Genomic DNA, 24,446 nt, shown 5'->3' on the forward strand with positions numbered 1-24,446 from the left:
ATCATGCTCTCGTCTTTGCTGTACATGTTAAGGATCGGTGTTGGTTTCTGCGGGCTGCTGTACTCTGCAATGATTAGTAATGTCTCGCCTGTGAATTTTGTTTTTAGAGCACTGACCTTGAGCTTAATGTGGTATCATCTGAGCTCTGTACTAAAGCCGTTACTGTATTTTGGCTACAGTCTTGTGGAGACGATTAGCAATTATACTTCTGCCTCTGAAAGGTTTTTTATGGAGGAAATGCAGAATGGTACCTTTGATACCCTCTATCATAACATTTCCTCCTTCATCACAATAATTTTTCAGTATTTTGAACACCCTTGGCTGGTTAAAATACCTCTATTGCTACTTCTGGGGAACATGGTTTCAGTTTTGTCTAAGGTTGGCAAGCAATTTAAGAATATCACCCGGAGATCTGCCCCAAGGCTGGATAGTTATGAATGGCAGGGTGTGTGGAACAGCATGGGCAAATGCCTGGGGCGGTGGGCACCTCCGGTGTTTTGGAGCTTCACTCCCGAACAAGTGCAGAATCCTGATAAACTAGCAGAATATCTGGAAGAAGTATGCTGTCAGCCTGGCAGCTCCAAGGAGACACAAATCATTGCCATGTGCTGGGGCCTGGCCCATGCCTACCGAACCCTATTTAACACTATGCAAAGGGGAGAGAGGCTCTCTGGGTCTGATGGCAATGTGGCAGGCACTGTGACTACTCCAACGTCTGTAGCAGGCACTGTCACTACTCCAACCCCCACGGCGGGCACTGTAGCTACTCAGACTGTTGCAGCTGAACCAGAGGACCAGCCCATCCCGGTATCAGTTGCCCCTGTACAAAAGAAGAAATCTTGGAAGCGGAAGTCAGCTCGTTTAGTAAGGGAGGAGGAAGATCCTGCTAAGAAGGAGCCAGAGGAAGAGAGTGAGGAGGCAGAGTGCTCTGAAGCAGGGCCATCACAAGCACGGAAGAGGGAAGAGAGCGAGTCATCGCTTGAAGAGGAGGAAGAGGAAGAACTTATAAAAGAGACGGTAACTACCCGATCTCTATCCCTGAGTGAATTGCGAGATATGCGAAAGGATTTCAGCCGTCATCCAGGTGAGCACATTGTCACCTGGCTGCTCCGATGCTGGGATAATGGGGCCAGTAGCCTGGAATTAGAGGGTAGGGAAGCCAAGCAGCTGGGATCCCTTTCTAGGGAAGGGGGCATTGACAAAGCAATTGGAAAAGGTGCACAAGTCCTCAGCCTCTGGAGACGACTCCTGTCGGGTGTGAAGGAAAGGTATCCCTTCAAGGAAGATGTTCTATGTCACCCAGGCAAGTGGACCACCATGGAGAAAGGTATCCAGTACCTGAGGGAGCTAGCGGTGCTGGAAGTGATTTATGGTGACTTGGACAATGGACAATCATCCAAAGATCCAGATGAAGTCAATTGCACGCAACCTATGTGGCGGAAGTTTGTACGGAGTGCACCATCATCATATGCCAACTCATTAGCAGTAATGGCCTGGAAGGACGGAGAGAGACCAACGGTGGATGAATTGGCTGGCCAACTCCGGCAATACGAAGAAAGTCTCTCTTCCTCCCTACGGGCCTGCGTCTCTGCTATAGAGAAACTGTCCCGAGAGTTCCGGCAATTCAAAGAGGATATGCCCTACCCTCCACCCATACGGACCAGTGTCTCAGCCATTAGGAGTAAGCGCTCTTCTGTTCAAGAGAGAAGATATAGAGGATACACACCACGAGCCACCCTGTGGTTTCAATTGCGTGACTACGGAGAGGACATGAGGAGGTGGGATGGAAAACCTACCTCGACCCTAGAGGCACGAGTACGCGAGCTGCAAGGAAAAACAATTACAAAAGGGGGTTCAGGTTCCTCGAGGAAAATCGTCGCTCCACTTTCCAGTGGGCAGCTTCCCAGAAAGAATAGAAGAGCTGATCTCACCTCTGATCCTCTTGAAGGGACTTCTGACTCCTATTTACAAGAAGTGGGTAACGAGTACTATGAGCAGGATTAGAGGGGCCCTGCCTCCAGCCAGGCGGAGGAGAGGGACAACCGAGTTTATTGGACTGTGTGGATTAGATGGCCTGGCACGTCAGACCCACAGGAATATAAGGCTTTAGTGGACACCGGTGCACAATGTACCCTGATGCCATCAAGCCATATAGGGGCAGAGCCCATCTGTATTTCCGGAGTGACAGGGGGATCCCAACAGCTGACTGTACTGGAGGCTGAAGTGAGCCTAACTGGGAATGAGTGGCAGAAGCACCCCATTGTGACTGGCCCGGAGGCTCCGTGCATCCTGGGCATAGACTACCTTAGCAGAGGGTATTTCAAGGACCCAAAAGGGTACCGGTGGGCTTTTGGTATAGCTGCCTTGGAGACGGAAGAAATTAAACAGCTGTCCACCTTGCCTGGTCTCTCAGAGGACCCTTCGGTGGTGGGGTTGCTCAGGGTCAAAGAACAACAGGTGCCGATCGCTACCACAACAGTGCACCGGCAGCAATATCGCACCAACAGAGACTCCCTGATCCCCATCCATGAGCTGATTCGTCGGCTGGAGAGCCAAGGAGTGATCAGCAAGACTCACTCACCCTTCAACAGCCCCATATGGCCAGTGCGAAAGTCTAATGGAGAGTGGAGACTGACAGTAGACTATCGTGGCCTGAATGAAGTCACGCCACCACTGAGCGCTGCTGTGCCGGACATGCTAGAACTTCAATATGAACTGGAGTCAAAGGCAGCCAAGTGGTACGCCACCATTGATATTGCTAACGCGTTTTTCTCGATCCCTTTGGCAGCAGAGTGCAGGCCACAGTTTGCTTTCACTTGGAGAGGTGTCCAATACACCTGGAATCGACTTCCCCAGGGGTGGAAACACAGCCCTACCATTTGCCATGGGCTGATACAAACTGCACTGGAACAGGGTGAAGCTCCAGAGCATCTGCAATACATTGATGACATCATCGTATGGGGCAACACAGCAGAAGAAGTTTTCGAGAAAGGGAAGAAAATAATTCAAGTCCTTCTGAAAGCTGGTTTTGCTATAAAGCAAAGTAAAGTCAAGGGACCTGCACAAGAGATCCAGTTTTTAGGAATAAAATGGCAAGATGGACGTCGACAGATCCCAACGGATGTGATCAACAAAATAACAGCTATGTCTCCACCAACTAGCAAAAAAGAAACACAAGCATTTCTGGGCGTTGTGGGTTTCTGGAGAATGCATATTCCAAATTACAGTCTGATTGTAAGCCCTCTTTATCAAGTGACCCGGAAGAAGAACGATTTTAAATGGGGCCCTGAGCAACGACAAGCCTTCGAACAAATCAAACAGGAGATAGTTCATGCCGTAGCCCTCGGGCCAGTACGGGCAGGACAAGATGTTAAAAATGTGCTCTACACGGCAGCCGGGGAGAATGGCCCTACCTGGAGTCTCTGGCAGAAGGCACCAGGAGAGACTCGAGGTCGACCTCTAGGGTTTTGGAGTCGAGGATATAGGGGATCTGAGTCCCGCTATACTCCAACTGAAAAGGAGATATTGGCGGCATATGAAGGAGTTCGAGCTGCCTCAGAAGTGGTTGGTACTGAAGCACAGCTCCTCCTGGCACCCCGACTGCCGGTGCTGGGCTGGATGTTCAAAGGGAGGGTCCCCTCTACGCATCATGCGACTGATGCTACGTGGAGTAAGTGGGTCGCACTTATTACACAGCGGGCTCGAATAGGAAATCTTAATCGCCCGGGAATCTTGGAAGTGATCATGGACTGGCCAGAAGGCAAAGATTTTGGAATATCACCGGAAGAGGAGGTGGCGCGTGCTGAAGAGGCTCCACCATATAATGAACTGCCAGAGAACGAAAGGCAATATGCCCTGTTTACTGATGGGTCCTGTCGTATTGTAGGCAAACATCGAAGGTGGAAAGCTGCTGTATGGAGCCCTATACGACGAGTTGCAGAAGTGGCTGAAGGACAAGGTGAATCAAGTCAGTTTGCGGAGGTGAAAGCCATCCAGCTGGCTTTAGATATTGCTGAACGAGGAAAATGGCCAGTACTCTATCTTTATACTGACTCATGGATGGTGGCAAATGCTCTATGGGGGTGGCTGCAGCAATGGAAGCAGAGCAACTGGCAACGCAGAGGCAAGCCCATCTGGGCTGCTGAATTGTGGCAAGATATTGCTGCCCGACTAGAGAATCTCGTCATAAAAGTACGTCACGTAGATGCTCACGTACCCAAGAGTCGGGCCACCGAAGAACATCAAAACAACCATCAGGTGGATCAGGCTGCTAAGATTGAAGTGGCTCAGGTGGATCTGGACTGGCAACATAAGGGTGAATTATTTATAGCTCGGTGGGCCCATGACACCTCAGGCCATCAGGGAAGAGATGCAACATATAGATGGGCTCGGGATCAAGGGGTGGACCTGACCATGGATGCTATTGCACAGGTTATCCATGAATGTGAAACGTGTGCTGCGATCAAACAAGCCAAGCGGTTAAAGCCTCTCTGGTATGAAGGACGATGGTTGAAATATAAATATGGGGAGGCCTGGCAGATTGACTATATCACACTTCCACAAACTCGCCAAGGCAAGCGCTATGTGCTTACCATGGTGGAAGCAACCACCGGATGGCTGGAAACATACCCTGTGCCCCATGCCACCGCCCGGAACACTATCCTGGGCCTTGAAAAGCAAGTCTTATGGCGACATGGCACCCCCGAAAGAATTGAGTCAGACAATGGGACTCATTTCCGAAACAACCTCATAGACGCCTGGGCCAAAGAGCACGGCATTGAGTGGGTGTATCATATCCCCTATCATGCACCAGCTTCCGGAAAAATTGAACGATACAACGGACTGTTAAAGACTACACTGAGAGCAATGGGTGATGGGACATTCAAACATTGGGATAAACATTTAGCCAAAGCCACCTGGTTAGTCAACACTAGGGGATCTACTAATAGAGCCGGCCCTGCCCAATCAAAACTTCTACGTACTGTAGAAGGGGATAAAGTCCCTGTGGTGCATGTGAGAAACATGCTGGGGAAGACAGTCTGGGTTACTCCTGCATTAGGAAAAGGCAAACCCGTTCGTGGGATTGCCTTTGCCCAGGGACCTGGGTGCACTTGGTGGGTAATGCGGAAGGATGGGGAAGTCCGATGTGTACCTCAAGGAGACTTGATTTTGGGTGAAAACAGTCAATGATTTGAATTGTATTATGTTAATTGTTCAGAATGACATTACTACTATGGCTGCTATCTACCATATCAATGGTATTATAGTAAGAATCACCCAGACTGATGACGAATGAGCTTCACTGAAACCAAGCAACGTGCAGCAGTGATGAAACCAGAACTGGCTTCAGCAGCTTGCGCCCAACAAATCCCTCGAGATCGACATCTTCGACCTGCAGATCATGGACATGGACCGTGCCAGATGACAATCCAACACCACATACCATCTCCCCTGCCCTGAGAGACTGCTATGATGGATGAAGCCCAGAGTCATGGACTGACTGAACTCCATAGACATTTTAAAGTGATGGCCCATGGACTAAGAAAGTGATATCTGTGTGTATATATTAAAGGACAGGAAGAGTAATAATGAATAATTGGAATGTATTGAAAAGTATAGGACCTGAGCATGACGTAAATGGTATGGAATAAGGGGTGGATACTGTCCTGGTTTCAGCCAGGATAGAGCTGGTTTTCCTCACAGAAGCTAGTGTGAGACTGTGTTTTGGGTTTGGGATGAGGAACTGTTGATAATGTGCTGATGTTTTGGGTTGTTGCTGAGCCGTCAAGGACAGTCCAGCTTCTTGTGCTGGCCTGCCAGCGAGCAGGCTGGGGGTGCACGGGGAGCTGGGAGGGGACACAGCCGGGACAGCTGACCCAGACTGGCCAAAGAGATATTCCCTACCATACGACGTCATGCCCAGTACATAAACTGGAGTTGGCCGGGGGGGCGGAAATCGCTGCTCGGGGACGGGCTGTCGATCACGGGGTGGTGAGCAATTTCTGTATTGGGCATCACTTGTTCTTATACATTCCTTTGTTGGTATTATCATTATTGTTCCCTTCTTTCTTTCTGTCCTATTAAACCGTGTTTATCTCAACCCACGAGGTTTTTCCTAATTCTCTCCCCCGTCCCGCTGTGGGAGGGAGAGTGAGCGAGCGGCTGCGTGGTGCTTAGTTGCCGGCTGGGGCTAAACCACGACAGATGTGGTGTCAGTTACGTTTAGGTCTTTTGTTAACTACTGTGCTTTTCCACACTGACTTTTGAATTATTGCAGTATTATTCAGACTGGTAACAGCTGCAAATACCAGAGTCCTTCATTTCTGTCCATCAATAGGGAGGTATGAGAATATCCTGCTGAATATGACTGTATATCCATATTGAGTGATAAATGGAGATATGAAACATACAGGGCTTTAGCTTCTATGAACAGTAATCAAATTTTGAGGCTTCTCAGTTGAATAATGTCTTAGTTGTTTCATAATTTAATTGGTGCAGTCACGTTAATAACATTTGGTTTAGATCAGGCTAACTCTTGACGATTTGAATCTGTAGATCCAGAGGCATTACTACATGGGCAACCAGGTTCTGAAGGTCTTTGCAGCGAAAGATGATGAGGTAAGGTGAACTGAAGTTTAATGCTGAAGATGTTCTGCTGTGGAACAGAAAAGAATAGTAGGGGTGCTTGAACTTGTCCCTTCTTTCTTTGTTAATAAAACAAATGTTCTTCATGCAGCTTACAGAGGTCTTGTTCCATTTCCCATTAGGATGAAAAGAAGTTGGGTTAGACCCCAAATGAATACCATATATCATTAATAATGAGTGACTGGTAAATATGATTGTGCAAGGGCTTGAGGAGCCTGGAATTGGTGCTTAAGTCCATTCTCATGCAGAGCAACAGTGTGCCCTGTCACTGTATTGTTTAGAACAGACCTCCAAATTATTTTAAACATTAGAGGTAGAAACCTCACTGTAGTGCTCTGATGTGTTAAGAGTCTGACTTCCCTCCCTTTCTCTCAATACTTCTGAGAGCTCTTCACACCTAGCAGAAAAGGTGGAATGTGCTGCATCTAAAGTTTGCACAGCTTTGAATGGTTCCACTATCATGATGAGATTTGACCTTTCTGCTTCTTCATTTTTTGAACGTGAAAAAAGCTTGTGTTGAAGTTATAGCTGAAATGGGGACTAGTCTTGACTAAATCAGTGCTGTTGAATTCACTGTGAAAGATGTATTTCAGCAGACTAATGAGACCTTGCATGACTCTCTAGACCTTTTTTTTTTTCTTCAGAGCGCAGCAGTTGCTTTTTCTGCCCTTGTTCATGCATTGGATGAGTTGCAAATGGTAGCTATAGTGCGCTATGCTTATGATAGAAGATGCAACCCTCAAGTTGGCGTAGCTTTTCCATATATTAAGGACACATATGAGGTAATTTTTCACCCTTACCTTTCTTGTAGAGAGCCATCATATTGATGCTTTACAAATACCAATTAATAAATGGTCATATATGAACCATATGAATTTGCAGTGTTAAGTAATATCAGAAGAAACCAATGTGACTTTTCAGAGTGATTTTAGGAAACAGTACCAAGTCTTAGGACAAGGAGGTAATAAATAATATTAAGAAAATTCCATAGAAAAAAATACATGGAAAAATAATGCCATATGTTTATACTAGTATTCTCTATACTACAGATTTAAATAATGCTGATTTTTATTTTAATAACATAGTAATAATTTCATTTTGTTATCCTGGAAATCTCAAATTTTTTTGGTGTCTAGAAACAGTGTAATCACATACTTATTACATAAGTTACCACTGCTTTCTTTCTGTGTTACTACCTATCACTCCGCTTACAATCCAAAGTTGTGGTAGATTCTTTGATTTTCTTAAATTACAGATTTATCTCCAGGTTTCTGAGTAGCACAAAATTTGAATTTGATAGTTGGCATGGCATTTCAGGCATGTCCAACTACAGTCTTGTCATTAGGTTTCTAAGTCAACTGGAACCGAGGGGAGGAGCTCACAGCATTAAAGCTGTTATTTAAATTCATATGGAGAGTTAAGAAGACAGTAGTGTATTTATTTACTTGAAAAGGTTATTTTGAAAAACAGGAGAAAGCAAATGAAGACTGTTTCTTAGGAAAAAAAGAAAGTTCTGTGCAGAGCAGAATTGTATTTGAAATATTTTTTTTTAAATTCTGAGACACCCAGAAGCAACACAGTATGTCAGAATTTTTGCAGCATATGTTTCCACTAATCTTTCTTATGAGAAGCTATTGAAAGAGTCGAGTATGTATAGCATGGCTAAGCAATGACAAAGGTGGGGGCGGATATAACAGTCTTCAGACTTTCAAAGGATGTAAACATAAAGGAAGTAAAGGAATTATTTAGGGTGGTATGAGCTGGAGGAGGTATTTGAATAAAGAAAAGGTTAGGCTGAGAATCTTAAAAAGGCAAAACCAGTTTTTGACTTTGAAACGCAGTAAGCTCTGTGATAAAACCTCCCAAAGCACCAATGTATGGGGCATTTAAAGCTTGGCTGGTTGGAACTCTGCACAAGAAAAAGGGATTGGATGACCTGGGAGGTCTTTATTCCACTAGTAGAAAAATGAGGAGTGTAGCTATCACTAGATGATGATATTAATGCTGTGTTTCGTTCTGCTTAAAACTGTGTTGCTCTGTAAATATTTTATTTAAGTATTTTGATACACACAGATATTAGATCTTTGGATTTTTATAATGTTTATATTGCCCTGATAGGGCACTTTGGGATACTTTAGATTTTTTTTTTTTAAGTTCAGGTTCAGTTGTTTCTTTCTTCTTTTGTCTTGCTTAGTGTCTCATCTATGTGCAACTACCCTACATGGAAGACTTAAGACAGTACATATTTTCATCCTTGAAAAACAACAAAAAATGCATTCCTACAGGTAAGATAGTCCTTCACTGGGCAACTGGACAAAGTAACCTACTTGTCTTCCTTTAAGACACTCTAAAAGAGCTAGAATATTTGGGTTTCCAGTGAACACATAAGCTCTGGCATTATTTTGGCTTAGAAAAAAACAAAACAGCCCTCTGGGAATACATTATGGTGATGTCATCTTGAAGTATAAAGCCTGTATCAAAACTAAGCAAACTTAGACTGAATAGGCTTAAGGTTTGCAGGCAGTATTTTAAAACTGTCCTGTTAAATGACTTCTGCTGGGGTTATGGGATTATTAGTCTCACAGGATCTCTGAGAGAGACGTCTGAGATTTAGTCCTCCGTATCTGTTGATCTTTGAATTCATTTGTTAAATCAAATGGCCAAACTCTGTGAGAGCTACAATATGTGATTAGCTGGCTAAAATTAGAATAGAAGCATCAGCTTTGTTTGTATAAAGCTGGTCCTGTAGCCAGTTGCAGTATGGCTTGTTAATATAATGTACAAAGGCAAGGACTGTATTTTCTGTAGTGTGCTGTTTTTTAAAGCATGCGCTTACTGGTGTCCAGACACTGACGGAGTGCCATAGAACATGCAGCCATACAAAGCTTGACTCACTGTTCTGAGAATTTTGCACAGCAATGAGTGTAAATGGTGTAGTTTAAAGTCCGCTCCCACTTCTTTAATTTGTTACGGAATCCATTGAATGGGCATCTGCACATCATATATAAAGCATGCTGGGTTGTTTCTGGAACAGCTTCTATTTTCTTGCCTGTAACGAGCAGTTTGAGAACAAATCTAAAACCTGTTTTACCAAAGCAGTAGTTGACTATTGTGAACTGTGTTAATTTGCAATCATAACTTCTAAAATTTGCATTACGCCATTTAGTTTTTCAAACCAACTGTTCTCCTTATTTTCTAAGTGGCCTATAAACCTTCTGTTGCAAATAAAAACATCTTGAAAAGGAAGAAAAATGGAAGCAGAAAGGCAGCAATAATTGAGGTCTTGGGGAAAAAAAGAAAGGTTTTATGACTTTACATTATAGTCCTTAAATAAAGCAGGGGTTTTATTCCTGTGTCCATTATCCATATTCTTTATTGGCACATCTATATCTGCAGTGTATTCTGTGGCATGTAATGACTTGGTCAAAATGTCACACTGTGAAGTGAATCTTCATTTATAAATTGTTTCAAGAAATGCATCCACCTGCAAGTGTATTTAATTTTCCTTTGTGTGTAATTGCTGCCTTAGCGGATCAGTTATCTGCTGTTGACTCTTTGATTGATTCTATGAATTTGATTTATGAAGATGATGATGGAGAAACTTTTGAGGACCTGTTCAAGCCCAGCAAAATCCCAAACCCTCATTTTCAGAGGTTATATCAGGTGAGATAAACTATATGGCATTTTAAAAAAATTCTTTTATTAAGACTTTTCACCTTTCTGTCTTTTTCTGATTCGCATTGGAAAGATCTACATTGTGAAGATGGGAATATAAATTCTTTTGCATATAAGTATGGGATAGCCAGTGATTTCTATGTTGTCCCTGACATAGATTTTATTCTTAGAATTTCCCAGGAAATTTTAGGAAATTTTCTAGGAAACAAGGGAAATTACACCTGTGCTGATATGTCTGCAACAGGATCAGCAATATTCACAGACACCTAGGTTAGACAAGTTGAAACTTGCTTGGGTTTTTGACACTGTATTGCCACAATCATGGTGTGGACATAGGGTCAGTCTTCAGCTGCTGAACAGAGAGAGAAATTGACTGAAAATCAAGGATCTTTTCAGCTCCTCACTCTGCGTACCATCAAATCTGAAGGAGAGTCACTTTTCTGTGCATTGTTGCATCTAACAGTGATTCCAAAACAGATCAGTGTGAGGTGAACTTGATCAGTAGTAAATGGTTAACATTGTTGGCATTTAAAATACTCCATTTGGGTGTCTGAGCTGACGCATTTACAGGCGAGCAGAACAGTTCACACTTTTTGCAGTTACTATATCAAGCTGTCTACATTTTAATTTCCATTCCTTTCATATCATGAAGATTTTCTATGCAACTGTGAGGATGAGAGACTTAATTATACATTGGAATTTAAGTGTTCAAAAAAAAATGACACAGCAAATTCAAAAATAAGGAAAATTAAGATGCGATTTACGCAGCTGTAGAATTGTGTTGTATACAGAGCCATGGGGATATATTGAATGTGTGACTCCACTCTGAAAATTGACCAAAAATGGTATTATAGCAACCATATTCATCATACCTCAGCAATTCCAAATGAAATTTTTTTCAGTTTAGAAGTAGGAAGATGATGCTTTTTTAAATTAAGAAAGCTTAGCCTCATTTCCAAAAGCCATGCTGCCTCAGTGTTGTCAAAAGAAGCAAAGGATCTGAAGGTCGTATGCATGTTTGAGGAACACATGTAAACCCACTGTCTTCAAATCCTACCCCAGCTGACACCTGAAGAACTCAGTGTTCCTTTCAAATTCTCCCAGTCATATTGACAAGGCAGTGTGTAACTGAATGCAAGATTTGATCAGTAGAAGGTCATTGCTGGGCAAGAGCTTAAAATGGATTGACCTCTGCATGACTTTATTTTAGGAAACGTTGTAAAGCTTGGGTATTACAAGACAAATACGGTTTTCCTTGTAAATGAAACACACAGGGGATAGAATTACCTCTATTACATTGCTAGATAAAATTTTGCATTCTTTTGGGTCAGTGAATGTTGCCTATCAATGGAAGATGTTTCTTTAGGTGTGACATTTGTATTCTGAAACAGTATGATGGCATTGTGTCAGCAGTTGAGTCGAGTGCTGCTAGAATCTAGCCAATTTCCTTAGAGGATACTAGGATTTGGTAAGGGTGAATGCTACTGGTGGAAAAAGTATTTATTGACTGTTCAGTGTACTAGGTAGTACACAGTTCCTGTCCACAGTGCTTGCTGTTTATAAAGCCTTAAATTACCAGTCCTCTTAGTGCTTTCTTTTGCCTGCACACAATCCCATTTTTTTTTTGTCTTGGTTACAAAACTGCTACTAATCTGTATAATTTGCAGAATGATTCTTCTCTCTCTTGCTGCAAGCATGTTCCAGATTCTTGATATTTTGCTCTCAGACCAAGTAGAATTGCTGGTTCCTTAAGAGGTACGAAGAAAAATTATACATCCTCTTTTGAATGCAGCCAGTAAGTTGATTGGCCTGAACAGGACCTATAGATGGTTTGGAAAAATAACTCTGCAGAAAGGATGAACTCTCCCTTCATTTCCTTTCCTTCATTTCTGTTGCCTCATGAAGATATTTGGAATGATAAGTGACAAGAGCCAGAATTTAAACAGAAACATCAAGCTAAATTATATCTCTGGAAGTAGTGGTAGGCATCAGTAAATGACGGAGTGAGTGGAAAGGAGTTGCTAATGCTTGCTGGAGTGGAAGATGAGGAATATCCTATATCCAGAGTTTCAACTTTTGTTCCTTGCTTCCGGAAAAGCCTAAGTGAACCTCCTTAGCTTTTGTGGTGGCAGACTTCCAATGTCATTGTTTAAGTTGTTCATCTGAAATACGGGGATTTGAAGCACATAAGACATTTGGGGAAGGCAGTGCATTTTATTTGGTAGTCAAAGAAACAAATTGCTCAACAATGATTGTTCTGTACCGAGACAGACCTGGGGGGAAGGTTTGTGGGCACAGTGGCCTGCAGCATCACATAGGTCATGGGATCTAGCTTGCAGAGTCTGCATCTAAATGTGCTGTAATGGCTCTTGTTAGACCATGTGTAAGCGACTGTAGAGGTCACAGCATCCTTCTCTCTAAATTGGAGAGATATGGATTTGATGGGGGCCTGTTTGGTGAAAGAGGAATTGGTTGGATGGTCACATCCAGAGGGTAATGGTCAACGGCTCAATGTCCAGATGGGGATCAGTGACAAGTGGTGCCTCTCAGGGGTCTGTATTGGGACCGGTACTATAATATCTTCATCGACAGACAGTGGGATCGAGTGCACCCTCAGCAAGTTTGCAGACGACACCAGACTGAGTAGTGTGGTTGACATGCATGAGGTATGGCATGCCATCCAGAGGGACCTGGATAAGCTTGAGGAATGGGCCTGTGTGAGGTTCAACAAGGACAAGTGCAGGGTCCTGCACCTGGGTCAGGGCAAGCCCCAGCATCAGTACAGGCTGGGGGATGAAGGAATCAAGAGCAGCCCTGCTGAGAAGGACTTGGGGGTACTGGTGGATGAAAAGCTGGACATGAGCTGGCAATGTGTGCTCACAGCCCAGAAGGCCAACTGTATCCTGGGCTGCATCCAAAGAAAGCAGTGTGGCCAGCAGGTCAAGGGAGGGGATTCCGCCCCTCTACTGCGCTCTACTCTCCCACCTGGAGTCCTGCGTCCAGCTCTGGAGCCCTCGGCACAAGAAGGACATGGACCTGTTGGAGAGGGTCTAGAGGAGGCCACAAAAATGATCAGAGGGATGGAACACCTCTGCTGTGAAGACAGGCTGAGAGAGTTGGGGTTGTTCAGCCTGGAGTAGAGAAAGCTCCAGGGAGACCTTATTGCAGCCTTACAGTATTTAAAGGGGGCTTATAAGAAAGATGGGGACAGACTTTTTAGCAGGGCCTGTAGTGATAGGACAAGGGGTAATGGTTTTAAACTAAAAAAGGGTAGATTCAGACTAGATATAAGGAAGAAATCTTTCACAATGAGGGTGATGAAACCCTGGCACAGGTTGCCTAGAGAGGTGGTAGATGCCCCATCCCTGGAAACATTCCAGGCCAGGTTGAATGGGGCTCTGACCAACCTCATCTAGTTGCAGATGTCCCTGCTTATTGTAGGGGAGTTGGATGAGATGACCTTAAAAGGTCTCTTCCAACCCAAAGATTCTATGATGATTCGATGATGGAGCTCATTTGTAAATGGTTGGACTGTACAATGATGTTCTTTCAAAAAACAGAGCAGTAGGGAGAGAGGAGGTAGCTCACAGAAGTCTGGAAGGGCTTTCAGCAACAAGTAATCTTACCTTTGGTTGAATGTAGTGAATCTGTTGGAAGGTAATGTTGAAATCATCACAAACTACATGTAAACGGAACTCTAAGATACTTGTGTTGGAATTCATTCCACACGGGTTTAACCACTCTAAAGCTAGCTAACTAGTCTAAGCTGAGTTGTCCAAATCTATTCAATAGTCCATGAAAGAACAACCGTAGGACAGTAATTGATCCTTCTTGTTTCAGAGCTCTTAAGTACATGATAGTTGTAGTTGTGTAGAGTGAGCAAGTGACTGGTATAGATAAGATGCTTATCTTTTAGACATTTGAATCTGTCTCCTATATTCTAAGGCTTTAAATACTATCAGGTTCCTGTAGGATTTATAGATTCGCTAAAATATGTTCTAGCAAAAGTGTGTTCCTAGATACTGTATGGAAGGGAACAAGGCTTTCTTGCAGTAAATTCCTGTCTATTTATGCATTTATGCCATTGCTTATCATGGAATTAATTATGTGAAAAGCCCACTTCATTACATCCATTGACCAGTATCATAGTGTGACCCCTGTTCCTGAAAGCTGGCTACATGCCTAGGCTGGAAATGTAAAGCAATTAGGAAAGACAAGGAGGAGCTGGTACGTTGCTGACAACATGCATGAATAGAACGGTGAGTCTGGATGCCAGTGGCAGTGTGGGTTGCCTTCTAGCCAGTGAAGGGAGGAGTGTTTCTTGCTGGGGCACAGAAGGAAGAGAAAGCAAAATTAACAGGGACTGTTTGGGATTAGAAATTTCAGGTTAAGTCTGTTCAACTTCATCTCCATTTAGCACCTGAGTTTCGATGGTACCTCTATCTCAGGTTTCAGAGGTCATCTTCTACTGTAAAAACAGGAGCAAGTGGAGGCTGTTGCTACTCAGTCTGCTCAGCTCTTGCAGCTGCACACATAGATATTTCAGATGCAAAAGCCTGAAAAATACATTCACAATAGGGGACTTTGAGTTTAATTCAATCCCCTAATGTTGTTTTAATATTGTGTTTTCGTATCACAAGAGCCATTACTGCAGCTTCTGGCAACCTTTTTTCTCTCTTTCAAAATAATTATGCCTTAAATCATAACAAGTGTTTCCAAATCAGTAGCCTTGTATGACTGCCTCCTTTTGAAAGTACGCTCTAATATGGATTGGAATCTTAATGGCAGCATGAAAGCGCATCAGTATTGATGTGTGGCATATGGTCTGGATTTTCTTTATTGGCAGCTTTTCATTATGAATGGAAGGTTTTTTTGTTTGCTTTGGTTTTGTTTTTTAAATTAATGTAATGTCTGACAGCCAACAGGGGAGGAAATCTCTGCTATATTTCTAGTTTACTGAGTAGTTACCTTCACGCTTGCATCTGATTCACCTAGTACAATGGGCTTGGAAAAATTACTCTCCCACTAAATACCATGTGTCTTTATGTACATATGTGTGTGCATGCACTGGTATCTGTGTATATATATGCACATACACATACATCTGTACTGCTATCCCACACTTCACAACATTTAAGAGATACCTACTTTGTTTTAAAAATTCTCAGTGGAATTTCTGTAGTCTGCCTCTTAACTTCATCTCTCTCCCTCTGCTTGGCTCCCTGACTCTGTGCACTGTCTTTACACTTTGGTGAAAAAGTCTTCTCCTCTGTAGCTCCTACTATCTGTTCCAACTTTGATGTACATCTGTCAGGCCGCTTCATTCCCTCACTTTTTTCAAAGCTAATTTGCAAACTTACGTATATTCTGTGCCTCACCTGTGCACATTTAACTTCTTTCTTTCCATTTGCTCTTAAACTGGTGAAAATTTCTCATATGTGCATACTGAGTTTTATTGACCAAGAAGAAATATTTTCTTTTGAGGGACAATAAATTGTAACAAAAACTGGAATACATGGTTGGGGTATATATCTCGTTACCGAATTTTGGAATGTATCAAAATCTCTCCCATGTGACTGTTTCATAATAGAACTGCATTTTAAAGGTAAAGTGAAGTTAAGAAGCTGAATAGATGCAGGTGACTCATTCCTGGGATTTTCCTAATAATTTTCATAGAACTCAATTCCAGTGAGTGTGGGAACACTCATCTGCATCAGTATTCTTGTTTAATATCATTATTACTCTCCTTAAACAGCTGATTATATGACTTTAAATCCACTTGTGAGCTGGAATATTTTTCAGCAATATGAAGGTATTTTCTTTAAGAGGGAAGATACTTTGCTTGTACCATACAGGTATACCTGTATGGTGTAAATATAACATATTTAACACATAAACACTTGTCAGGCATACACATGAACTAGAAGTTTGTCTTTCCTCAAATTGTTTCTTGCAGTGTTTGCAGCATAAAGCTTTTCACCCCAATGAGCCATTGCCACCAATTGAACAGCAACTTTTGGAGATGCTAGAGATGCCCTCTGTGGTAAAAGAAAGGTGTCAGGCTCCTCTTGAGAAAGTAAAAGCACTTTTCCACCTAAAGGAAGTTGGCAAGAAAAAAGAAGAGAAGACTGCTCAAGACATCTTCAAAGACAAGTAAGTTGGAGATGTATTATGGATTTTTTTGGAAACTTTTTTTGACACTTCAGATTGTTTTTGCTGCATGAAGCAGGCTTAGAGGCATTTGAACATAAGATCAATGAATTACATGCTGAAAAAATACTGATGAGTGGAAAATATTGTGGTACCACAGTATGTCTGGGGTATTTTGTGAGTAGTGGTGGTGTTACTATTATGGGGCAAGACACATGAGGAACCAGTTTGTAGTTTCCTCATGTCTGTATTTGTTGTCACAGAATCCATCAGGTTGGAAGGGACCTCAGGAGGTTTCTTGTTTAATCTGTTGCTCAAAGCAGGGTCACCTATGAGATCTGAACAGGTAACTCAGGGCTTCATCCAGTCTGGTCTTGAAAACATCCAGGGATGGGGACTGCACATCTGCTTTGAGCAACCTGTTGCATTGCTTACTGTCTCCTGGTCAAACAGTTTGTCCTACTAGTAGTTATAAAATAGTTCAAATAAGAATAACAGAATGTCTGATATAGTTTAGAATAAATGCTGCAGAGCTTTAAATTAGCTGTAAAGATGACTCTCTGTTTTCAGCATGCTTGATTTAGTTTGTTCTGTAGCTTTCATTTTGAATTCCAAATCAAAAGAAAAGTAGCTTCATTATTATCTGCTGTGCAGTAAATATGGATGTTTTGAAAAATCAAACTGTTATGGACTTTTCCAGGAACATCTATTGTCTGAACAGGTGGGTTTTTTTGTTATTACATATACTGTGTTTACTTTATTTGTGCTGCAAATATGAAGAATAAATGTGTGATTGCTACTGCATTGGTACTGTCACCCCTGCCACAAGTCAATTTGCTCAAACAAAATCTGATTCTTAGACCTCATTTATTGAATGCCTAGAATATAAGTAGTGGGTCCCCTGGGATGTTCGAGACTTCTCGGATCCTTCTTCCTCCCTTTTGTCATTTTTAGCCCAGTGCTTTCAGTGGTAGGAACAATGACTTTGAGCCATTTTGAGGCCTTGCTTAGCTGAGCTGTCATATATCCTTTACCTTGGGTTGGCTAGAGCCTTCTCAGCATGTTGTCTTTGGGAAGACATGGCACAGGACTTCTCACATTACTGCTCTGGAGTAATGAGCACGTTTCTGTATACGGACTGGGAAATGCCTTGCTCTTTATTTTGTTCTTTGCTGTGTGTGCCTGTCTTGCCTTGGTGTGTCTGTGAATTCATACTGATTAAATTATCTTGTCCTTGCTCTGTGCCCCAGATTCTCTGTGTGTGTACATATATACATTTATATGTGTATTTTAAAAAGTGATAGAACCAGTTTAAAAAAAAAAAAAACTTGGGTTCAAAGAAGCTAGAGAGAGAATTTAAACAAAAACCAGGGACCCATTGCTGGTAGTTGCTTAAAAACATATTGCCCTAAAGGCATCAGTTTGATAAGCAAGGAGGAAAGCTATTTTGTTTAAAAACTGGTGTCCTTTAGAGGGATGATGAAAGCAGCTATAAAAATATTTGAAAAAGAATGAAACGCACAAAGAAATTGGTGTTAGGCATTAAAATGATTTAAAAAATAATCTGTAAGGGAGGCAAAAGGATACAGACTCAACTATGCAAAGAATAATGAATGGTAATAGGATTAAAAAATATTAAAAAATGGTATTGCTGTAGTAATGAATGGCAACAGTAGTGTTGTCAGTACTACGACAGAAGTGTTAACTTTATGTTTTTGTTCTGTGTTTGGGGAAAAGCTGAGTGACGTAACTAAATCACTTAATAAAGAAAAGTACATCACTGCAACAATACTAAGGAAAATGTTAGGTGCTAGGTAACATTCAACTTATTAAAACTGTCAGATCTAGATAATTTGCACTCAGGCATTTTGAAAAAAGGCTAGAAGCTCTCTTGACCATTATTTTTGTTTTCTAAAACTGATTTGTGTCTCCTATCATATTCACATGATCCATCTCTGCTTAATTTTTAAAGGTCTAATGGGATTAAGGCAGCATAAATATAGACATGATATTTACTTCAGATTTTAATATTCAGCATTCATTTTTTTCACTTTTGTTAAGGTCTCTGTAGCTTCAAAAATTCTGTAAAGTATTACTTTTTTAAGTTGGCTTTGGAGAGACTGTTACCTGATCCAGTTGTGCAGTATGTAAGAGGCTTCTATAGAAATGTAGAAGTAGGTGTTTTAAATTAATCTTGGGTTTTATTAATTTTTCTCAAATAGTAGCTGCATGTTTTACAGTTTAAAAATACTGCTAATCAGTGCATTACCAGTTACAGATTCTAAATGTCAGATCTTTGGCTGGTATGAATGTGTATGGATTCATTAATTTCTGCTGTACTGCACTGATTAATGACAGCTATAGATTTGGTTCTAGGCAGTTAAATGCAGCATCATCATTTATGTTCTCCTTCTTTCTCCAATCCCAAAGCATTTTGAATCAGTAAAAATAATGCAGGAGGAAAAAGATTGCAAGACATTGCAATTGAGTGGAAAACACCTTTGGAGAAAAATATTCTAACAGAGAATTTTCATTGTTCTTTTCACCATTATCAAACCATGTCAGTATACAAGAATTTTGGTTCAAGTAGAAGTTCTAAACTCACTGGTGTTATCTGTTAAGTATCAGTTTCTTCATTCTACAGACAGGCATATGGGCTGTCCAGAGCAATCAAGCAACTTTTTCAAGGTCAGCCAGAAAGTTGGCACAGTTGAGAGTGAAGCAAGGTATCCTATCCTTGTCCTGAGGCATAACCAAAGTCATCATTTCTCCTAGAATGATAAGGAAGGTTACGTTGGATGACAGGAGTTGCTGAGGAGAAGGGATTTAATTTCAGTAGTGACAAAATTAAGTAAAGGACTGAGAAGACTACTGAAACAAAGTGGGTTAGACACAGATTGTAAAGTAGGCGAGGAGTGTGCTATAGAAGGTAAAAAGGAAGACTGTACAAGTTCTTTCTAATAGTTGATTGCTTCTGTAACATGCAATGCAATTTGTAAAATCGGTTCTAACCTTGTAGAATGTAAAATGGCACCTAGTCCAGGATCTCTTAAATCATCTTTTCGCTGCAGTAGTAGAATTTTTAAGAAAAACTTCTTTCTTTGTTTTGGGATTCCTTGAACACAAATACTGCCATTTAGATCACCAAGTAGCTCTCAGTCATTCTTAAACTGAAATCAATTCTTCCATGTGAGTAGCCTGTCACATTAAGTGACATAGAACACAGTGTCTGATCTTCCCCTTTTGTGATTAGCTGGATTTTCTTCTGCTGCCAAGATGTGCTCTAAAGTTTGGCACGTTAGATGTTACAATTAAGTTCCTGGTCTGAATGTACACCTTGCTATATGTTACCTGTGAGGGCAAAGCTAGAAAGTAGCCTAAAATCACAATTAGCTTTTTAAAAATAACAAATTGTCTTTTGAAAGCATTTTGAGATGGAGCTTAAAATGTCCTAAGAGAGTTCTTACATACATAATTGGGGTTTGTCTAGCAGGTTTTGAGTGCTGTAAGTGGAAGTTTATAAAGCTCTCGTGTGCTGATGGACAATATGGGTCATTAGATAGAAAAGCTGCTGTGTAAACAGATTTGTGGTAGCTATCAATTCCTAGACAGGAACTAGCAGGTAATTTTTGAAGAGTAAATTAATTTCTTACTTAAATGTCAAGTTTCATTGCCATTTCATGTTAAGAATATCTGGTGAGAATACCAAATGTTATGTAATATACTGTAAATTATCAAGGTTAACTCATTATACAGGTTCCAAGTAAAGTCACTGGAGATATTTTGTATTTAGAAAGGTAGAGAAGGTCTGCATGAGTAAACCCACTCCTGAAATAAGCATGAATAATCTTGCAGTGTCAACAAGCGGTGCCTTTACTTTAAGCTAAGATGAAGTTTGATCTCTGTTTCTACTGTCTGCTTTGTGCAGCCTGTGGGGAAAAATTAGTTTAGGTTGTATAATGAAGTTTTGTCCAGCATTCAGTGTATATTTCATTAATTTACTGAATCCCTATTTAGTAGGCAGGACAGTTTACTCTAAGTGTTTATATTCATTTTTGTCCTTCTCATTTGCAGCAGTGAAGATGGACCCGCCTCTAAGAAACCAAAAACTGAAGATGAGGAAGGCAGCTTTAGCATCATAAAACTTTCTGAAGGCAATGTCACCTCTGTAAGTATATTTTTATAAATCTCATTATCAAAGGGGAAGATTAATTTCTGTAATGTATTATAGTGAATATACAGCATTCCTGATAAAAAGACGGTTTCTAGCTAAAATGTGACTGAAATATTGTCTACTTGTAGATTTGAAACTCTCTGCTAGAGATTGTAAAGACAACTTCCTCTGCCCTTAGGTGTATGTTAGGACAAGTTTCCAGCAGTGTTGGATATTTGAGGGCAAAATTCTCCCTCCGTGTCTAGAAGTCTAAAGGGCAAGCCTGAGGATCTGAAGAAAATGGAATCTCAGAGTTGGGGTTCAGTGGTTGACTTTTGTTCTTGCTCTCTTTCATGTCATCTGCAATGTAGAAGTTGCGTCTGTATATTTAATCAGATATATTGCTGTGATTTTAGAGACTCTTCTCTGCCTTGCTTGGAGTTTTAAATCACAAATTTGGCTTCATCTTGCTGATAGGTTAAACGTCTAGCTTAATTCCAGATATTGTGTACATGGGTAGATGAAGCCATAACTGTGCACCTTCTGTTACTTGATTTTTCGAATTACAGGAAAAACAGTGATTTAGTATTAATTGAGATAACTTCACTTATTTTCAAACTATCCTTTAAGGTTGGTTTTTAAAATGCATGATGGAGATTTTTGAAAATATTTAAAATCTAAAAAGGCTTAAATATTTTTTTTACTCCTAACATACACTTCTGATTTTTCCTGAAAAGTGGCATTGCCAGATTTAGAAGAAACATGAAAAGACCAAGCAGGCTGATAGAAAGATCGGAGAATTATTTTGACAGCAAAGCATAAACTTAGGAGAATTTTGGTTTCTGAAGGGAAATGTGTCGTGGTTTAGCCCCAGCTGGCAACTAAGCCCCACACAGCCGCTTACTCACTCCCCCACGATGGGATGGGGGGAGAGAATCGGAAGAGTAAAAGTGAGGAAATTCATGGTTTGAGATAAAGACAGTTTAATAAGTAAAGCAAAAGCCACAAACACAAGCAAAGCAAAACAAGGAATTCAGTCGCTACTCCCCATGGGCAGGCAGGGGTTCAGCCATCTCCAGGGAAGCAGGGCTCCACCATGCGTGATGGTTTCTTGGGAAAACAGATGCCATCACTCCAAACGTCCCTCCACCCCTTCCTTCTTCTTCATCCCAGCTTTATATACTGAGGATGATGTTATGTGGTAATGGAATATCTCTTTGGTCAACATGGGTCAGCTGTCCCGGCTGTGTCCCCTCCCAGCTTCGCGGGCACCCCCAGCCTTCTTGCTAGCAGGCCAGCTCAAGAAGCCGGACTGTCCTTGACTACTTAGCAACAACACAAAACATCAGCACGTTATCAACATTTTCTCATCCCAAATCCAAAACATAGCCTCACACTAGCTTCTATGAAGAAAATTAACTCTACCCTGGCTGAAACCAGGACAAAATGTGAAGCAATGTAATTTTTTTTTTAAAGTTATTGCATCTGCTCTAATGTTAGACTGGGCCAGAAGGGGTAGATGAATTGAGTGCAAGCTTTTAATTTTGAGCTTCCTATTGGAGTGGCAAACACCAGTGATTCTGTACCCACATGCCTGGGAGCTCCCACTCCTCATTAAGCGTCTGTCAAGACTAGTGAGAGGTCTGTGCTACAAAAAGTCTCAAAGCTGAACGAGCAAGTAGCCTCAATTACTGTGCTTCTGACCTCTAAACCCCAGAGAATATAGTTGGCTTATAAGAGTGCATCATAGTAAGTGTAAGTTCATCTTGCTCATGTCATAACTAACCTTTGCTAGCTAGGAGTACTGCGCATTAACACCCATTGTAAGACTTCAATTTTATGAGCCCGGATGCAGAGAATTGTAGAGCTTCTGTTTCCATGTTAAAATAAACAGAGATTTAAAGATTCTTGTTGCTTTGCAAGAATAGAAAGATGGGTATTGGCAGGTGATTGTATCATTTTTGTACCTTTTGTAGGTTGGCAGTGTTAACCCAGCAGCAGATTTCCAAACTCTGGTGAGGCAGAAAAATGCTGACTTCAGAGATGGTAAATTACTTTTATCTATCTTAATTATATTTAGTAGCATCTTCAGGGTTCAGTAAATACAATCCATTTGTCTAAACATAAACTCCTAGTGCTATGTGAGATGCTCTGGAGTTTACTGCTTAGCTTCTAGTGCCACTCAGCAAAGAAAGGTGTCACTTGTAATTCCCACATCAATATTTGCCTTCCCTGTTTGAAAGTCTCAGATACCTCTGTCTGTGTAAGACGAGCTATATGAGGCATCAGAGCAACTCTTCAGGTGTTTGTAACAAGAGATCCCTTGGTACTGACTGCCTCATTCAAACTGGGGATCAGCTTCTCATTTGGCTTCATGGAATCTTTCTGGCTTGAAGTGGAGGGGTGTTGGCTATGCACAGTGTGAGAAACCTGTCTTCTACTGTCTACTTATTCTGTTCTATGAAGAAATGAGAATCTGATGCCGGGGATTTAAATCTTTACACGCAAAGGTAACTTCTTCCGGCTTGTGAGCAAAAGAAAGCATGGATGAATTTAGGGTGTAATAAGCAGGTAGTATGTGACTCTTAAAGGTGAAAGCAGGATCTGTGCGCACTGAATCTATTCTCAGCGTACAGCAAGACAGGGTTTTGATGCAGAGGTGAGGAAAAATACAAAGCACAGGTCAGCCACTGTCTTCCATGCCCTAAGTCTGAAAATGCAAACGAATTATCATTTGTTTGTATGGCATTTCCCTACTGGAATAGCTATACAGGGATATATGTAATCCCAAAAAGAACACACAAGACGGATGGGGTCCTTTTTTCTTTTAAAGGATGATTTGAAGGTTTTGGCAAGATAAACCTCATCTGCCCGCTAGCCACTAATGTAGCACTTCTTTTCAAAGAAAAAGATTTGCAGAGGTGCTGAAGTGAGGTGCTGGGTATTTCAACAAGGTCTTTGGTCCTTTTGGACATAGTTTGAGGAGGGTGTTGAGTAGTGTATTGATTTGTGATAAAGTCTGTTAAAGCCTACATAGCTATTTTTCTCCAGAATTTCCAGATTTATAAGCCAGCTAGCCGGCTTTTTACATGGATTTTGCATTGGATGCAGAAGAAATTGTTTATTGAAAAAATACTTGGAATTGTGTTCTCAAGTCTCAGATATATTAAGATGCAGTAAAAAAGCATTGTACAATATATTAGAATGCAGAAACTCTGAAACAGCTGACTACTTTGTTACGGTAATTAATTTTATTATGTAGGAAGGCTTTAAGGCAGAACTAAGTGTAGTGATTACCCTTGAAGATGGTTTAGCTAAAGAGTGCTTAAATATGTCCACTTGGTAGCTGTGCTGGAGATAACTGCGGAACACATTTGGATGGCTTCTGAAATTGTGAGCAATCTGCTCTTATTTTACATGTGATCTCTGCTCTAATTATAAGGTATAGTTAGACAGAATGTAGTGCAGTCACCTATTTAAAGGAGAAAAGCCGCTATAAATAAAAACATGCTCTGCATATTGTTTTTTTCTTCTGCTTTAGAGGCTTTTAGGTAGCTTAATACATAAAACATTACAGGTGTGTTTTTAATGGCTTGCTGTATTGCATTCTGGTTATGTGAATAGTAAATTTTGCCTTAAAACTATTCAATGGTTCTAAGGGTTTTTTTAAATATAATTGTGTCACATAAATGTCATTTAGTGATGAAACTTTTTTTTCCTCTGCTACAACATGTGAAATGTAAAAAGTCTTTGCAAGAAAGGATAATCTGTGACATCCAAATACCTTATTGGAAAAAAAACTCCACAATTACATTATATGTGT

The 24,446-nt window shown here is 41.2% G+C and overlaps 1 protein-coding gene across 1 annotated transcript in view; it reads left to right on the forward strand.

Annotated features, from left to right (window-relative positions):
* Positions 1-24,446, forward strand: part of XRCC5 (X-ray repair cross complementing 5) — a gene marked incomplete at its 3' end in the record, with an annotated part of 60,009 nt that overhangs the window by 21,451 nt on the left and 14,112 nt on the right. Inside the window, exons 10-16 of the mRNA XM_082001376.1 lie at positions 6,556-6,618; positions 7,290-7,427; positions 8,840-8,930; positions 10,175-10,308; positions 16,277-16,473; positions 20,548-20,638; positions 22,600-22,669. Of these exons, the coding sequence (XP_081857502.1) occupies positions 6,556-6,618; positions 7,290-7,427; positions 8,840-8,930; positions 10,175-10,308; positions 16,277-16,473; positions 20,548-20,638; positions 22,600-22,669 (784 nt within the window). The remainder of the gene's footprint in view (positions 1-6,555; positions 6,619-7,289; positions 7,428-8,839; positions 8,931-10,174; positions 10,309-16,276; positions 16,474-20,547; positions 20,639-22,599; positions 22,670-24,446) is intronic.

Source organism: Phaethon aethereus (genome assembly GCF_964289735.1).
Source record: "Phaethon aethereus genome assembly, chromosome: 6".
NCBI lineage: Eukaryota > Metazoa > Chordata > Aves > Phaethontiformes > Phaethontidae > Phaethon > Phaethon aethereus.